The 17,713-nt window shown below is 48.3% G+C and overlaps 7 protein-coding genes across 7 annotated transcripts; 2 read left to right on the forward strand and 5 right to left on the reverse strand.

Moving 5' to 3' along the window:
- Positions 1-684: 684 nt before the first annotated feature.
- Positions 685-1,510, reverse strand: BKA55DRAFT_693034 (Isochorismatase-like protein; the record flags this gene model as incomplete). Its single annotated transcript, XM_046199858.1, has 3 exons — positions 685-1,169; positions 1,219-1,366; positions 1,415-1,510. 3 exons carry the CDS (start codon positions 1,508-1,510, stop codon positions 685-687), a joined length of 729 nt encoding a protein of 242 aa, XP_046046302.1.
- A 1,378-nt stretch (positions 1,511-2,888) lies between these two features.
- Positions 2,889-4,721, reverse strand: BKA55DRAFT_693035 (uncharacterized protein; the record flags this gene model as incomplete). Its single annotated transcript, XM_046199859.1, has 1 exon — positions 2,889-4,721. The coding sequence occupies one exon, from the start codon at positions 4,719-4,721 to the stop codon at positions 2,889-2,891; it is 1,833 nt and encodes a 610-aa protein (XP_046046303.1).
- Positions 4,722-5,141: 420 nt separating this feature from the next.
- BKA55DRAFT_677978 (heterokaryon incompatibility protein-domain-containing protein) lies at positions 5,142-7,837 on the reverse strand. Its single transcript, XM_046198128.1, has 2 exons — positions 7,329-7,837; positions 5,142-7,275 (listed from the first exon to the last, which is right to left on the reverse strand). The coding sequence occupies exons 1-2, from the start codon at positions 7,723-7,725 to the stop codon at positions 5,417-5,419; spliced, it is 2,256 nt and encodes a 751-aa protein (XP_046046304.1). The 5' UTR covers positions 7,726-7,837; the 3' UTR covers positions 5,142-5,416.
- A 287-nt stretch (positions 7,838-8,124) lies between these two features.
- BKA55DRAFT_575772 (pectin lyase fold/virulence factor) lies at positions 8,125-9,626 on the reverse strand. Its single transcript, XM_046193417.1, has 2 exons — positions 8,696-9,626; positions 8,125-8,647 (listed from the first exon to the last, which is right to left on the reverse strand). The coding sequence occupies exons 1-2, from the start codon at positions 9,242-9,244 to the stop codon at positions 8,447-8,449; spliced, it is 750 nt and encodes a 249-aa protein (XP_046046305.1). The 5' UTR covers positions 9,245-9,626; the 3' UTR covers positions 8,125-8,446.
- A 2,326-nt stretch (positions 9,627-11,952) lies between these two features.
- Positions 11,953-13,029, forward strand: BKA55DRAFT_517833 (pectin lyase fold/virulence factor; the record flags this gene model as incomplete). Its single annotated transcript, XM_046188218.1, has 3 exons — positions 11,953-12,256; positions 12,304-12,548; positions 12,604-13,029. 3 exons carry the CDS (start codon positions 11,953-11,955, stop codon positions 13,027-13,029), a joined length of 975 nt encoding a protein of 324 aa, XP_046046306.1.
- Positions 13,030-13,256: 227 nt separating this feature from the next.
- Positions 13,257-14,381, reverse strand: BKA55DRAFT_740658 (uncharacterized protein). Its single transcript, XM_046201452.1, has 2 exons — positions 13,850-14,381; positions 13,257-13,801 (listed from the first exon to the last, which is right to left on the reverse strand). Exons 1-2 carry the CDS (start codon positions 14,278-14,280, stop codon positions 13,432-13,434), a joined length of 801 nt encoding a protein of 266 aa, XP_046046307.1. The 5' UTR covers positions 14,281-14,381; the 3' UTR covers positions 13,257-13,431.
- Positions 14,382-14,783: 402 nt separating this feature from the next.
- BKA55DRAFT_104586 (glycoside hydrolase) lies at positions 14,784-16,751 on the forward strand. Its single transcript, XM_046184690.1, has 4 exons — positions 14,784-15,178; positions 15,234-15,415; positions 15,468-16,058; positions 16,114-16,751. Exons 1-4 carry the CDS (start codon positions 14,913-14,915, stop codon positions 16,704-16,706), a joined length of 1,632 nt encoding a protein of 543 aa, XP_046046308.1. The 5' UTR covers positions 14,784-14,912; the 3' UTR covers positions 16,707-16,751.
- Positions 16,752-17,713: the final 962 nt, after the last annotated feature.

Here is a 17,713-nt window from a genome sequence, read left to right on the forward strand (position 1 = left end):
AGACCTTATAGAATTGCTGTTCTTTGAGGTTCTGGCTGACGACAACGTGTTGGTGGCACATGATCAGGTGGTGTCGTCTTGGCTGGGGTGGTCTGATTGGTGATCAACCAATCTCGACTGGGATGTGAGATACTGTGCCAATAGGTGGACTGTTAAGAAATTATAGGCAGTCGTCATAAATGTGTCCCACCTAGGCCATTTGGTAGGTGCCCCGACAGGTCTGATCTCATGATTTCCCGCCCTCCTTCATGACGCTTCCGATTGAATGCACAGGTCGGGGTCCGCGGCTTTTCAAGGCTTGGGTGGCGGCGGGCTGATGAGAGCGGAATTCATGGTGAGACTTATAATCCGACGGGGTAATAAAGGTGTTCTGATCGCAAATGATTTAACGTCTCGCGCACTGTTGCCATCGGCCCACTTCGAAGGTATAGACTTCCAAACCTGTTAGTCAAATGGAGTCACTTGTGTAGGAAGAAAAAGGTAGAAGAAATGATCGTGTATTCATTGTAAAAGTTGGAGGAGAATGAAGTAAAGTCTATGTGAAACCGTCTCCTCCAAATGGGGATAGAGGCAGTTGTTTGTAGGAGTTGAAGACTATCCAGCTGCCTTTCAAGCCAGCTCCTAGAGCGAGTCGTCGTCCTTCTAGGCAACAACTCGGCTAAAACCAGGGCTAACCCTGACTATCTAAGGATAGTGAGTATATCCATCCTCACCAGGCTGGATGGTTCCATTAGTAATAGCTGCAGCATGACCACGAGCCATGTAACCAGCAGCGGGGTAGTACTGTCCAAGCCAAGGGTAAATCTCCTTAGCACCAGGCTTGTTCCTCCAATCGCGCATCAGCTCACAGACAATGGAAAACAGGCTAACGACCTGAACACCAGCATCGCGCATGCGATCGTTGGAGATGTCGCGGATAAGAGCGGTTGTAGTGCCGGATGCTTCCATGTTGGCCCAGACGGAGTAACCCGCGTCACGGAGGGAGAGTGCGAGGAAGGTGGTGCAGACGTCAGTGGTGATGCCGGCGAGGATGACTTGGGATTTGTTGGTGGCCTTGACGGCGTCGCGGAATTCTTCGCTGTCCCAGGCGTTGACTTGGCCTTGGCGTTGGACGAGGGGGGCTTTGGGGTACATTTCGCGGATCTCTCGCATGAGAGGACCGTTAGGACCTGAGTTGTCAGTTAGGAATTTTGGGGTATGATAGGTTTGGGAACTTACCCTGATCAGCTGAGGTAGTCAGGATAACAGGCATGTCGAAAGCCTGACCAAGAGCAGCGTGAGCCATAGACTGGTGATGATACAGTGTAGGATCCCAATCTCTGGTCAATTGGTAAAGACCTTCCTGGATATCGACCACGAGGAGAACCTAAGACTCTTAGCATCGTGAAGAAGCAGATGGTGCTGGGAAACTCACGGCATCGTTCTTGTCAAGACGCTCATACTTATAACTGCTCTTAGCAAGAGCAGAAACAGAGAGGACGCCAGCGGCGATAATGGAACTGAACTTCATTGTCGAAAGCCTTAGGTTGCTGGTTGGTATTGAAGCTGTGAGATGGCTGTTGAACCTGGAGAACTTCCTCAAACTTGGGTTGTTAACCAGCTATATATACTCAAAACTCCAACCTCGATGTGTTTTCTGCATCTTGCATGCTGCAATCTCTGCATGCTGTAAGACACTGGTGCTAAAGGTCCTGATTCCAACTCAATCCATGCCCAAATGCACAGTCGGAAATGAAGTCCGCCGCAGTCGGCCGAAGCTATCCTCACGCATATTGGCTGAACCACTGCCCAAGCCACACGGAGCCATGAGGAGCTATCCGAATATGCATAAGGTCGGCCCGCTGCAAGACCCAGTTGAAGGTGTACTGTAAGCCTTTGGCGCGGGTTTGTCATCGTGCAGCTATTCCTTGTCCCCGCTTCATGCAGGGTTTAGTAAGCTGTAGTCACCATCTTTCTCAGCAAAACACTCCATTTTGAATGCGACGGCGATGTGAAAAGATGGAGATCTACCGACGGTTAGTGTTTGGTCGGGGAGTTATTGACCGTTGGGTTGAGGTTATTTTTCGTGGCTTGATGATGTTATCGTTGCGGGTCGGCACTGATGCAAGACCCTGGGTGAGGAGGACAGGGATCCCGATGTCCCGATTGGCGGATTGGGACGAGGTGACTTTTTGAAGGCCTCGGTGAGAAACTCGTCACTGACGCATGCTTTGATAATACTCTTTGTCCAATGCAAGTTGCAGTTGAGGTCGAATTACCCCTCTTCGGGGTCTGTAGTGTAACGGTTAGGCGGGGAAGATATTGGCATGGATGAGGACCCTTAGACCTTCATATCGAGAGAAGATGGTATTATGCATGTGTTACGCAGCACTCGGAGCTTTCGGTCCAAGTTGACCATGAAGGAAAAGTCCTCCAGTGACATTCTTTTGGTGCGTGACAAATACTGAAGAGGGTAACGCTGCATCAGTTTCTCGTGCAACCCGAAGAGGTAGGCAACAAGTACCGGTGATTTGGAAAATTCAGATATGACGAAGAATGTGTACGACAAGATCAAATATTACATAATTCGTTTCCGCCTATCATTTAACCACAAAAGGGACATATATAGCCGTTCTACCATAGTCTTGTCCAAATTATCATACATAAAGTGATATGTAACTACAGCGTCTGGCATTTCCAGTCTTATAAACACATTGCACAAAGAACCTACGTCCCCCATTGAATAGATATGTATATTCTGCCAACCTGAGGGTGGGGTGGTAGGTCAATCCTAGGGAAGCGAGTTGTGTTATGAAGATAGAAAGCGATATCGATATCGATAAAATAGTCAGACTTGGCTCAACCATTTTGAGAAACTTGATGTCTGCATTCACGTCTCTTAAGCGTACCTATTTAACATCATGTTGAATATCGTCAGCGACGGCCTCAGCCTGCCATCTGTCGAAAGCTTCCGTCGAACCGATCTGCGTGAGCAACTCGTCTAACTTGTCCTGTATATGACCTGCCTCCTCACCCTCTCCCCACGCCATTACACTCGCAACCTTGGCTTGCTTCAACCAGGCCACCGCAAGCGCCAAGTTTCCAGCGCACTCGCAGATCTTTGCAATATCCTCCATAGTATACACTGCGCAATCATCATGGAATATTGGGTCTGGGTCTGGCGTTTCGAGGTGCTGTTGCCCGACTATATCGAAACAAACGCTCAGAGCGGCCGGCCAATCTTCTTGGTCAATGTATACATGCTCAACGTGCCTTAGCAGTTTGCGTTCCTGCAGAGAGATAGGGCCTAACAGGCTGCGAAGGGCACGAACTCCTTCATTAGCTACCCTTAGAGATTCTTCATAGTCACCACTACGGCGTAGAAGGGCACAGAGCCTTGACGTGGCGAGCTGAGTGAGTTCGTGGGCAGGCCCAAGTGTAGCGCGCAAGCGATCAACCACTGATGTAAGCGCACGCAGGGAGACGTTCTTATCACCTTTGTCTTTCATGAGCGTGGCTATGACCAGAGAGATAGGGTGTTGAGGATGTAATTGCGTGCGTGCAAGCTCATTGATATATGCAAGGACAGCATCTCGAACAAAAGGGCATGTCGTGGTGTTGACCGGAGAGAGGGTACTCAGTAGCTCAATAATAATAGTGGCAGTTCCCTCGTGAAATATTGCAGGAGAACCCACTGTCGAGTTCTTCAGCAATCGGAACCCTCGAGTCTGGCTTTGGCTTGAGCCGCGGACTTCTCCTTTCGCGATTTTCATAAGGTATATCGCGAGGTCGGTGTCTTGCCAGAATTGTACCTTTTGCACCGGTGCCGAGGGGTCAAAATTACCCGTTGTGTAGAAGGTTCGGATGCTGAAAAGAACAGACTCAAGGTTAGAGTCTGGGCGCTGGCGGCGAGATAGGGGACTTGGAACTAGAGCGGCAGATTTACCAAGAGAACCTTCCAGGTAGCGACGCATCTGTTCTGCCCTTTCTTCTGATAGTCTCTTATCCTCTGACGGCTGTTGATGGCCTATCGTTGTACCCGATAGACTTGTTGATGACCTGCTGACTATCTCCCAGGTGCTTTCCTCTACTTGTGCAGTTTTATTTAGCTTTTCGTCGTCGTCGTTGCTGAGAGTCGATGCTTCGAGCGATATAGTATGGGCTTCCTGCATTGATATAGTGAAAGTCTGGAATTCTCTCCGCAAAGAATCCATTTGCGCTTCAAGGTTAGAGAAGCCCTGTGCTGAAGTTGTATTGGTAGCTGCGACGAGCTCGTTGGTGGCCAATTGGACCTCGAGTCCAACAACTCCTAGTTCCCGAACCATCTCAATGTTGAGCCTGTTGAGCTTCTCTAGCTTCTGTGAAAGCTCCTTCTCGACCTTGAGTGAGACGATGGAGTTCCAGAATTGGTTTATTGCTTTTCTTTTGCCCTGGCGATTAGGGAATAACGGCGTTATCATGTTGTGGATTTCCTGCAGTACTGGATGCAGTGAATCGGCGATGCAGGTGAGACGTTTTTCCTGAGCAGGATCCAGATTGCTAAAGATGTGAGAGCCTCCCCTGCAGCTGTAGCAAAGCCTGGATATGGAGTCATCAACTTCTCTCAGGAGCTGTGCGAGCTGACCAGGGACTTCCTGCAGGTCTTGTAATAGTTTTATAGTGGCTAGCAGAGCTTTCCCAGCCATTGATACAAGCTGGAGTCCTGCTGCAAGACCGCCAACAATGGAGAGTGGGTCGGCCATGGTTGGAAAGTGGAAGGATGGTTCTCAAATGAAGTTGTTAGTTTTATCAAGCGTTTCTAGTCGATAATCCAAAAGTAGTCGATGCAAGCTTGTATCCGCTGTCTGGAGATGTTGGGCGGGGAATAACCAACGTTGATCGCTGAGGGGCCAAGCATTTCTTAAATAATAGTGGAGAGGTAGCCAACCAACCGTCACGAGCATGTACTGGGCGCAGACGCTCTAGTCAGCCTGGAGCTGATCTGACATGCATACGTGATTCCATTAGCCATTGAGGATCCGCACATAGCCACAGCCATCTTCACTGGAAGCCTTATGGATTGACGGGTATTGAAGGCTGTGCAAACTTCTGGAATAAGTCTGAGCCATCCACCATCATTGTGCACCTTTCTGCCTACTATTATTACCTCATGTTTAAACACTCTCTGGAATGGGATTTTGAGTCAGAATTTCGGGTCTATAGCTATATGCCAGAGTTATACTCTTGTCTCGTCCATAAGTTCTAAGATGCGCATAGCCTGCCTGGCGCTATGAGAGGGTCGCGAGAATACCCCTGCACAGGGACAGACCACTAAGGACGTGTAGACTTCCTACAAACGGACCATACTCTATTTTCTCTACTATCGACAACAAGGCTAAAAACGAAATTGATTGGTGATGAATCTTCCTCCGTAGGTCTGAAAGCAAAGTCTAACACGCTAGTGTATTATCGCTTTGCTAACTGGTAGTTTCTCCTCAGGGATATAATAGCGGCCCTGATCAGTAACGAGATTCAGCTCGTCCGGGTAGAAAGCCTTTGGATTCTCAACGAAGAAGATCCCCAGCCTCTCAAAGATTATCTTTCCCGGGTAAGGTCTCCTCAGAAGCAATCCTTCCTCAGAGGTAAGACGAAGTGCCCACATTTCTGAAGGATTGCTCGAGGTCTCCTGGTCGAAAAGTCCTGTCGCGGCAATCAGCGACCAATCTAAGTTGGGATCACCACGACCTTTAACTAGAGGTCGTCTCTCGCTGGCTTCTAGGAGGAACGTGTGCTTATTCATGGCATCCTGGGGATACAGCTTGCAACGCACGCTATGATCAGGATGATCCTTGGTTTTGTATTGCGAAACTCGTAGCTCGCGCATGTAGCCGTAGACCTGGAGCTCGTACGGATCTGGGAACTCCTTGGTCTCAACAATGTTGTACTCCCATCCCTCTGGGTCGTGACACCAACTGTTTCGTTCCAGGTTCCCTGGTTTGCAACATGGTGTTCCGTACCGTGCAAATCCTGCAAGCTCGTCTGTTTTCGAGCCAGCTCCTTGACTGATAGGTCCGACAAGTGCCATCCATGACCACGACGGCGCTTTTCTGATGGTTTTACCCTCATACTTAGGAACTGTGAGTGCTGGTAAGCCAGCATCAACAATGCGTCTACTTCTCCAGAGTAAACCGCAAATCATGTCACTCTCCCATAGTCCGGCCATATACCTATCTGATCGCCGCCCAAATCTGCTAACAAGGACCTGTTTGAACAGACGAACGACACCAGAGAGAGCGGCATGGTTGTCGGAGGGGTTATAAAAACTCCTCGTAGAGTATTCCATTGTAATCGAATACCACCGTTGAAGGACTGGATCCGTTCTGTCAGCAAGTCCCAAACTTCGCCGTGTGCTATCGAAAGAAGGGCTAGAATAACTCGCTGGACGAGAGTCTAGCTGAATGCGGTTCCACGGTTTATGATCTTCTTCAACCGGAGGCAGATTCGAAGCATTAAGAGCTGGGAAGAGTTCATTATACCAAACATCTGCCTCCCCGACAAAGTTGCAAGAACCGTCCTCAAACTCCTCACGCTCACGGCAACGGAACAGAAGTTGCTGCTCTCCGTAGATGATCATTCGTCTAGCCATCAGTGATTCTTGGTAGCACCATGCACGTTCAGTCGTAGGACCAATGCTGCGATCCCGCGGGAGATTAAGCCAGCAGTTAGCTTCCTCATTGCCCTCTGCGCATCGGTACCGAACTTGGCATGGTCCTACGGTTGGCGAAGATCCGATGTCGAGGAATCCATGCCGTGCGTCACTACTCCTTCCAGCCACGATAGTGAGATCCGCGTTGTTGTATATCTCTGGTACAAGCAAGGCCTGGTCTGCCCAGTCCTTCATGTCGTCCTGCCTGATGCATAGCGCATCAATCCAGATATACCGATATCCAAGCTCACGCGCCACTTGAATAGCCTGTCGATGAGTTCTGGCGAGTTTCGATAGCGCGATGCCCTTTTTGAAAGTGGCCTCACTAGCTGTCTTAAATTTGAAGATTCGCGATCCAGCGTCGCCCCAAGAATATGACAGAGCAACGTAGATACCTTGCTTTCCCTGCGTCTCAATAAGCGTAGGGTTCTTTCCTCCGATGTCAACTACTCTCGAAGGCAGTTCCCTTGGCTCATTGCCACAACAGCGGTGGTCAAAGTCGTTGCATCTATCAAGCCATGCTCTGGTCAAGTTGATCGTTTCGGCACGCTTTCGAGACTCTGAAGTCTTCTCCAGAGTTCTACCGCGTACTTCCTTCGCGACTAGTGATTCTACTTGAGGTTAGAAATTGTAGATGAGTGATGGATTCAATTGTCCAACTGACCTGACGTTGTCGAAACATTCAAATGCGCAATGAAGCTATTCGCAAGGACTTCATCGACATTTGGACCTCTTATAACCACATTTACAAACGCATCATTGAACCAAATAACCTTCCTCAATGCTGGGTCGATATCTGGTGGATGTTGCTGCCGTCTTGAAATCAGGATCAACTTGGCCCCGCGTAGGTCGGGATCGGCTTTCCAATTTTCTAGGAAATGCCGCAGGCGTGGTTGCGGGCATAGATCCTGGATGTTCGCCCATAAAAGTTGACAGACCGGGCAAGGGTGGAGGAAGTTGTCAGCGCAGGCTTTGAGTGATTCAAGATCGCGATGATGCTGGGATTCGAAAGTTTCGCTGACCTCAAGGTCATTACAATACGTGCATTGACGTGGAAGCATGGCGGTGATGAGCCAACGTTTTATACGAGCTTAACTTGGTATTAAATGGTGAGCTTTTAAATCAGAGAAAGAGCTTACAAGGACGTTTTCTCTGCATTTAGATATGAAGAATTGGTTCTCGTTAAGCGCCAGCCTGATATTCCAAGATTGCGCAACTTCAACTTGTGTGTCTATATTTAGGAACAAGCTGTCCCCGATTGCGTAGTGCTCCTCTCTCAGTGGCTACAGGTTGAAACAAAGTCTACGGTTGGTCAGCCACGAGGGGTTTTTCGACTGCTGTAACCACTAACGGCAACGGGTTATCAGCCGCACATGCAAGCGTCCCATACTGGTAAGCAAGGCGCCGAAGGTATAGCGGGTAGACATGAGGACGAGTTTCACCGATACTCATTTCTATCAATATTACCCTCGCTCTTCCAATATTCTAGCGTCGCTCATGTAGTATCACATTGCTCAGTTGAAACCCTCAGGCCAGAACTCCTCGAGCCACTCATAAGGATCCTCAGGTTCATAAGCATTCGTCACCTTACCCTTGAACTTTGTAATGTTATCCCTCGTCTCATTATACAAAGCATACTTTTCATCAGGTCCGTTTCCGACGTAGTATGGAACGGTCTGCACATTGTTGCCGATTTCTTTGTCGACAATGCTGGTGACGTTGTCGATTTGAGCATTCTTGAGACGGAACTCATCACCGTAGTTAGGGTTGATCTGGATGAGGTTAGGAAGGTTGAATGAAGAAAGTGGATGGGATGCTTACAATGCCCATTCGCAGACCGTCAACGGCAATAACGTTCTGAATAGTGGCGTTGCGCTTGGCTTGGTTGAGGCAGTTGCCGCAAGACTGGTAGAAAGTTCCGAAGCCCTCGGCGTAAAAGCCGGTGATGTTGTACTTGCCACCAAGTGAGTTGTCTTGGAAGATCTGTGAACCATTAGAAAGGGGAGTCTTCTCGCTATGTTCATTTCATACCTTGTCTGTTGCGCTTCGAGCTCCACCACCAATCACCCTCAACTGTGTATTGAGGCCCTTCGACGTGAGAGCATCTTCACAAACGTCCTCCCACCAAACTTCGTTAATTAGTATAAATTCACCACAAGAGACAGGAAATTGCTCACCATTCTCAACCCAGGCATCACCCAAAGCATGAATACCCTCAGCCTGGTTCTTTCCAATGATGACATTTCGAATAGTCGAACCAGGCAACAAGTTGAAGACAGTATCGGCATCAGTGCCCTCAGCTTGTTCATTGCAGCTTCCCTCAGGACGTTCATAGCGCTTCATCTTGCCATCAAAGACTTCACCGGGCATGATATATTTGGCATTTTTGAGGACGACTGTCTCCTTCGCGACGGGGAACTTGGTGATGGGGAAGGGGAAGCGTGGTGGCGGCCTTTGGCTGAGATCTCCCTGGGTTGCGTCGGTGTCACCTTGTTTACCATCGCCGGTCTTGGATTGACGGGTGTCGATGACAGCGGCCTGGGCGACGGGTAGGAGAGATAAGAGTAGTGAAGCCTTCATGATGAATACAGGATACGACGTTCAGACCGGGATCAGCTTGAAAGGCCAGGGAGGAAGATCAGAACGTATTGATAAAAGGTGAGAAAGGTAGAGAGGAAGATACAGTTGCTGCTTATATATGTTTTTGGCCAATATGGACAATAAGAGGTCCATACTATAGGAGCCCAGCCTCATTTTACCATCAATCCGGTGGGCTCAGTGGCTATAGAGCCATGTCACCGCTATGCATGGAACCGATAACATTAGCCTGGTCTTTCGCTTGGTTCACTCTGCGTGCCAAGACTCTGAGTTAACATGTCATGTCACTCAGCACCAAGGATATGTTTCCATGAATCATCGTGCAGCAAACATATGATTCTTTTCTTGGCATCTTATCCAAATGCTGTAAAATCCGGGGTCGTTAATTTAGGCTTCTCTGATGGCTTCGTTTGTGTCGCAGATTCCTGATCAATCTGTGGGGGAAAGTAAGACGCGGGGTACGCTTAATTCAGCCCCTGGACGAAGACGATTTGTGGTTCTGTATTCCTCCGTTCGGGGTCGGCTATTCCACCTGTCACGGGCCTAATGGACAGGTAGGGCAGGATTAACCATAAAATAAGATACCGCTGCTAAAAAGGCTAAGTTAGCTCGGGGCATTTAATACGTGAAAGCTGGTGTTCGATCAAGTAATTGTGGGGGATCTAGCAGCGATCATCCCTCTTCGAAGGTCCCGAATGGGGGGGCTGGCATCACCCCCAAACCTGGAGAGAGATGGTTGTCGATGGATTATGCTGCCCCATATGGCACTCCTTCAGGTTTTTGAGAATAACACTAATTGAATTCTAAGCCCTATTCGCTACCGGTCCTAGTAGATGGGGCGCCTCTCCTGTGTCCGTCGATCTCATACTAGCCCTCGTGAGCCGTCCCAGGCAAGCAGCGTATTGACCATTAAGATAGGGAATTGAGCCGTTGATCCCTTGATTAGATTTATTTATTATATGCTCAATTATCTACCGAATTCACACTTGTCACCTGGTTTAACTGCATCAGATCAGTTTCCTCGATGGTCATGTACCTGGAACTTCAATCATCCTCCCGGTGCCCCTAAGCTCTAAGAACATATTCTAACTTCTTACTCCCTATCACAATGATGCGTTCAGCCAGCAGAAATATCGTGCTCAGTGGACCACCACGTGGTGATCTACTGACTGACAGGAGAAGCTACCAACCGATTGGTCTAGAGCCAAGATTATCGATGGTTTGAGCGAAATGACGTCTGTGCTTAGTTTAAAAGTTCATGCTCTTCTAACTCGATCTAATGATACGTTGTATGTATCCTTCTCGATTTGTTGAGTATCATGCATCTCAGTCGAACTTGTGATGCTCGACAGTTAATGCTATTAAGTTGAACCCGGGCGGCCAGAAGTGACTTAGAGCTCACAGGTTCTTTGACTGACACCTATATATGATCCCCAAATCGCTTGGTAATAGAAAAATCACAGATTGAGCCTCTGTACACGAGGATTTGTCGCTCCTTACTCAAATTTGATCGAGTTAAAATTCGCAAACCTGCTTACCCTAAGTCTTTTTGCTCAGCATATTATCAACACGATCAGCGTCACTTTGTAATTACTTACACATTGAGCTCTATTAGTCTCAATATAGATCTATTGGTAGTTATCTGCTTGAGTAGCTCTGTTCTCGGTGATTCGGGTGATTGTTACTGCGGCAGATACCTTCATTGATCGAAACGCATCAGTCTTTGGCAATGTATTCGAGACAGCCCCCAAATATGTGAATGATGAATTAGGAACATGTAGCACTAATTCAAGAAAAAGCTGGCAAAGGTTGTTTGTTATGATTCGAGGAACATCTCACTCGTTGGGGGAACTGCTCCTGAGTCGCCTTTTCCGTGCAGATGGAAAAGCGTATGCACGATGGTATTACCGAAGGCTACCTTGCACCCCCACAATTTGCATTCGAAACTTTGGGGTATTTACCATTTTGGTCTGATGATCGAGCTTGGGAGATGGAGTTTATGCATAATTACATATGTAACGTTAAGTTGGGGAAGACCATGAGTATCACGTCGAGCCAACTGCTGGATTGTGAGCAGGAAACTCATGGAATGAATAGTAGCTCCTGAGTTCTATCAGCTCATCATTCCCTTCTCGAAGCATCAAGTGCTTGAAAGCGATATTTCTTCACCGCCAAGGACTTCGTTTAATCATTACCCCAGATTACAAAAGTCACTGCCGGTAATGACAGTGGACGAGAGATCGTCAGAATCCGGGGGAGTTTTCGGATTATCCACCAACCACGGCCATTCAGCCCAGCCAACTCCACCAATAACAAGCATCCATGACATCGATCTTTTCCGAACGTAACACCAAGCAGGCTTGAATGTTTCAGATACCTTCACGATGGAGGTCTTTAACTCAAACAAGCTGTTTGTACTCCGATAGACGCTGAGAGAGGCTCGTGATGGCATCTCCAGAAAGGGAAATTAAATCATTAGACTCCGGGGTCCGAATGCTGAATTAGGGATCGGCAGCTTGCGTGATCTTGTAGTAGTTGTAGTGTTTGAAGTTTAAGGAGAGTAATGAGCTTCTATAAGAACCTCTTGAAAGTTCGCGATAATAATATCCAAATTATTGAAACCATCGAGCTTCGTCTTTCTTCAAGAGAATACCTTTGACTTAAACAATACATCAAAACCCAACACCATCATGAAGTTCACTTCAGCCATCACTACTCTCTTCGCCACCTTGGCAGTCGCTTCTCCGCTTGAGAGCCGCGATGCCCTCCTCAAGCGCCAAGCTGCGGAGCCTTGCACCGTCGGATACTGCACCCAGAACGGCGGTACCACTGGAGGCGCCAAGGGCTCGACTGTTACTGTTACTTCAGTCGCTGCTCTTATTGAAGCTGCCAAGCGCACCGAACCTCTCACCATCATCGTCTCTGGCAAGTTGACAGGCAGCGACAGAGTTCGACCTGCATCTGACAAGACTATCATTGGTGCTGCTGGAAGCTGTAAGTCAAATATTCTCCTGTCACTAAGTCTGATCTGACAATCGTAGCAATCACTGGTGTTGGCTTCTATGTTCGTCGCCAGAAGAACGTTATTCTTCGAAACCTCAAGATCGCCAAGGTTGACGCTTCCAATGGCGATGCCATTGGCATTGATGAGTCTACCAACGTTTGGGTTGACCACTGCGATCTCTCCGGTGACCTGAGTCTTGGAAAAGATGACCTTGATGGTCTTCTTGACATTTCCCATGGTGCTGATTGGATTACTGTCTCCAACACCTACTTCCACGATCACGTAGGTTGCACTACTCCACCACCCAAGTATTACTCTTACTGACTATTGAATGTAGTGGAAGGGCTCTCTGATTGGCCACTCCGACAGCAACGCCTCAGAGGACAAGGGTAAACTCCATATCACCTACGCCAACAACTACTGGAAGAACATCAGCAGCCGCCAACCCCTCATCCGCTTTGCCACCGTCCACATCGTCAACAACTACTGGGACGGCATTCTTCTCTCCGGTGTTAACACCCGCATGGGTGCTCAAGTCCTCGTCCAGAGCTCTGCTTTTGCCAACTCTGTTGAGCGTGCGATCTTCTTTGCTGATTCTAAGGAGACTGGTTATGCTGTTGTTGAGGATGTTGATCTTGGTGGTTCGGTGAACTCTGCTCCTAAGGGTACTCTTACTTCTGGCTCGCTCCCGTACAAGGTCACGCTTCTTGGATCTAAGAAGGTTGCTTCGACTATTCCTGGTACTGCTGGCCAGAAGCTGTAAGCAATAGTTTATAGGGTCACCGTTAGGTCGAGGGGGATTGTTCAAGTTGATCTGAGATGCCAAGAAGTTGGGTATTGGAGAAGCCAAGTTGGGAGAACAGACCAAAGTTCTTGATACACACTACTTCTTTGTCGTCTCCAACAAGTGATCCGTATGTCAAGGAACCTAATAGTGAGTTTAAGCGTTATGCGATGTCGCAGACCCGAGTTCTTGATCCGGTTGAACATGTAAGATTAAGTGGTATATATATATAATCGTTTCTACCATAGAGAAGAAAAGTAAATGTCATAGCGAGACCTCTATTACAGCCTACGCTTACTAGATTGAGGCTCAAACTTGCCTTGATGAGTTCCTCCGTCTGGATCTCGAAGTTGACTATGATAATCGGTAGCGGGCAGTGGTTTAGCCAACCAGCTTAGGACCAACATCGTACAAAGAAGCATCATCCAGACCAACAGAAAGAGTAACCTTCTTTCCAGCACTGCATCGAAGTCTCATTGTAATCGTAATATCCTCATCAAAGGGCGTGAAGTCCACAAAGAGCGGCTTATATGTACCCAAATCCGTGAAGTCGAGGCGCCACTGAGACAATATGCTACTCTCCTGCAGCGCCTGTATAACACAGATGGTGCTAGCGTCCTTGACAGGCGCAGGACTGTTGAAAACAGTGGCGTAGGTGGTAAGACGATAGAGTCGCTCGGTGCTGAGGTCATTGATGGTTTGGTTCAGTTGGTTGCCTCCGACGGCTTCGGAGTCGTTGACATCATATTGCCTGCTTCTTGTTGGTGATGTCCTGGAATGGGTTATGGGGAAGACTTACACGTATTTGTTGCCGGAGCGAGATCGCTCAGGGTCGTTCTTGATGTCACTGGTTCGGAGACTCCAATCGGTGTTAGGGCTATCCTCAAAGTCGCCGTTCTGGAGGTAATTGGTAACCTCAGGAGCCTCGGAAGTAGTAGTCGTAGCCTCGGCAGTCGTAGCTTCGCTGGTAGCCGCAGAAGTAACAGTAGTGAAGCCCGTGGTGGCAGTAGCGGTCTCGGAATCGGTGACAGTAGTCACGAATGTAGCCGTGGTCTCAATTGCCGAGGTTTCAGTGGCAGTCGCGGAGTCAGTGCTAAGAGTCTCAACGCTCGTGGTCGCTGTAGTCGAAGGCAGACCAGTCGTAGTCGATCGATCGGGACGGCACTGCGGACGAGCACTAGCAGGGAGCAGCGCAGCGCCGAGGACAGCGGCGATAGAAATCCAACGCATCCTGAGTGTTAACGAGAGTAATGGCAGCGTTGTTGTATAAACGAGTGTACGAACGGCAAACGTTGAAGAGAGATGGAAGGTTCTTCTGGAAAGGAGATTACATTTTAACTACGAGTCGCGGGACGTTAGCTCCGAATGACGTGAAGTGCCACAGTTGTTTACTTTTACATGCCAAGAGAGTAATCCAGTGAGCAAAGCAAAGATTTTGGTGAGTGGTACCTTGTAGACGAAACAATAGTTTCGTAACTCTAGCCAAAAGGATCCTAAGATGCTGTCAGCTTCAGTTAGCGCATCGTTAATTCAGCTGTCATTTGCTGTAGGTGGTCAGCTAAATTCGATAGTTTCCGCAGCCTTCCAGGGGATGGCTCAGCGATAAGGGCCTAACTGATGTGGGGCCCTAGGTGCGTCGCTGACGGAGGCTTTGATAAGGATCAGCCCCTGAGCTGAAAACTGGGACGATAACCGATAAGATTCGCTCAGGGGAAATGCTCAACTTTTCTGAAGCCACCACTCATCCAGGCCTAGCGATCGATTGAGCCGTTCAGTTTCCTTTTCACTCTTTCTTTCTCCCTTACTATCTCTTGCTTCTTTTTGTTTTTCTTACCTTGTCTTTGGGTTCGTCGTGGAGAAGAATGCAGAGATCTGTCCAGAAAGCCATCATTTGGCTGGGAGCCATCTTCATCACATACTATGTCTTTTCAATTCTCTTCAACGGGCGTGCATCACAACCTGGCCACTCGAAAGCGAATTCGCAACAAGTCTCCGTCAAGCTAAAAGGCGACCCGCAACGAGCCGGAGCAATAGTCGAAGCATTCCGATTTTCGTGGGATAAGTACGAGCAATTTGCTGCACCTCATGATACGTTATTGCCGATAAGCAAGTCTTATGAGGACGATCGGTAAGTTAATATCTTTTTCTATGAGTAGTATGTTTTAATTACTGACCTTCTACAGCAATGGATGGGGTGCGACGGCAGTTGACGGGCTGAGTACAGCGATTATCATGGAGGATGCTGAAATTGTGGATAAGATTCTCCGACAGATCATGCTCACGGATTTTACTGTAACCGCGGTGCCTGATCAACCTATCTCACTTTTTGAGACCACCATTCGCTACCTTGGAGGTCTTTTATCCGGTAGGCATCTAGAGAGCTGGTGACTTGTTCCGCCCGCTGACCCTGTATCCAGCTTACGACCTGCTGTCTGGATCATACAATCACCTTGCCACGGATATCTATCTGAGAAACAACCTCCTGAAAGCGGCCGTCATTCTTGCAGACAGACTCAGCATCGCCTTCGATACGCCTTCCGGCATTCCCGACGATGAGATCATCTTTAACCCTCAGCTCCGTCGCTTCGGCAACATCGACAACTCCATCACTTGCTTCGGCACACTTGTTCTCGAATGGACTCGATTAAGCGATTTAACTGGCAACCAGACCTACGCCAAGCTCGCACAGAGAGCTCAAGATCATCTGATTCATCCTAAGACGAAACAGTCCTTCACACTTCCAGGTCTGATTGGGACATACGTCAAGCTCAAAGATGGGTATTTTGGTGATTATCAAGCTGGTTGGGGAGGTGGCTCGGATAGCTACTATGAGTATTTGATCAAGATGTATGCGTACGATCCAGTTGCTTTTGCTGAGTATGGGGAGAGCTGGATTCAGGCGGCTGAATCAAGTATGTCCTACCTGGCTTCTTCGCCCTCGACGAGACCGGATCTCATTTTTCTGGGAGAGATGCGTGGAAATACCATGATCCCTATCTCAAGTCACCGTAAGTTTTCATCCTCACTGAAGCCATTGTACGGCAGTCAGTCTAACATTTACAGTGGCGAGTGTTTGTGGCGGCTCTCTAATCCTTGGCGGGCTACTTCTTCAGAACCAAACCTTCGTTGACTTTGGCGTCAAACTCTCGGAGTCGTACTATGAAGTCTACCGCCAAAGCCCCAGCGGTATTGGTCCCGAACTCTTCCGCTGGGTCGACGACGGCCGCCAACCTTTAGCCAGAGCATCATCCAAACGCCTCCCCGCTCCAAAATGGCAATCCTTCTACGAAAAGAGCGGCTATTACCATACCAACGCCGAATACATCCTCCGTCCAGAGACCATTGAAAGTCTTTACTACGCCTATCGCGCCACTGGGGATCGTAAATACCAGGACTGGGCATGGGAGGCTTTCGAGTCGTTGAACAGAATGTGTAGGGTTGAGGGCGGATATACGGGTTTGAAGAGTGTCATGAAGACGAAGGATGATAAGACGAGGAAGTTTGTGGATAAGATGGAGAGTTTCTGGTTAGCGGAGACGTTGAAGTATTTGTATTTGATGTTTGCAGAGGATTCGGAGATGCAGGTCAGGAGTGATGGGAAGATGAAGTATGTGCTTAATACGGAGGCTCATCCGCTTCTTGTACGAGGAAAGTAGTTTATAATACGAGATGGATAAGCGGTTTCTCAGTTTAAATTATTGCAGATCTTGCGGTTGGTGGGCTGGTCTAGGCTTGTTCAAGGTTTAAGAAGGAGAGCCATTCCGATCAGCTGACTTTCCCAATCACGGCAATGATAAGAAACAGGAGATATTGAGAAACTCGCGATATCTCCCAAAAGGTCCAGTGTTACCTGACGTAGTAGGAAGCCAACGGATGGTCTTGAATTTTCAAGGTGATTTCATGCACGAACGTCTCAAACACTTCGTCGTCATTCTAACTTACCCTGTATGCACGCTTGTATCAGCCTAGTAGACACTCATGTTGAAGCCATAGGCAAATCCACGGTGAACGAAAGAGACTTTAAAACGTTACAGAAAGTCTCATGAGATTTCCAAATTATGTAGAACGGTGTTTGGTACGTACGGAGAGTCTTCACTGGAGCAAGACAGGATATTCGCGCCAGTTGAGTATCGGCAAATCCTCACGCGTCATGGAACCCAGCAATTATGCATATCGCTATGCATACGCGTGCAAAATACTAGCCCAACAAACAGAACCGAACCTCTAGCATTGCACATGGCCATCTGGGGTAAACAGCTCAACTCCCGAGGTCCCCAGTCCCTCCGCCAAAAACATTCAATCACCTTACTTATCCAGTAATGATCACCAGCGCACATGATGCCTCGTATCCATCTAGAACTCAAAAACTTGCGATGAAGATAATATTTTATCCACTGCATTTTTGCGCGCGAATAAAAGCACGGCGTTTATGCGGAGTAAAGAACCTAAAAACATAGTCTAAGCCGGTGCGTGTAACGAAACACCTGCAGGGGTCGGTTTGCTACCCCAGAAGGGATGGGAAATGTCGATCCGGGGTAATAACTACCGAATGACGTCGAAAAAAAGAGTCAACGACCGTGCTATAGCTTGCCAAGCGACAGAATAGGAATGATTGATGAGAGGTCCGTGGACTAATGGGGGCAATTGAGGACATTGAGTGGAG

The sequence above is a fragment of the Fusarium redolens genome (assembly GCF_020744475.1).
Source record: "Fusarium redolens strain MPI-CAGE-AT-0023 chromosome Unknown BKA55scaffold_13, whole genome shotgun sequence".
Lineage (NCBI taxonomy): Eukaryota > Fungi > Ascomycota > Sordariomycetes > Hypocreales > Nectriaceae > Fusarium > Fusarium redolens.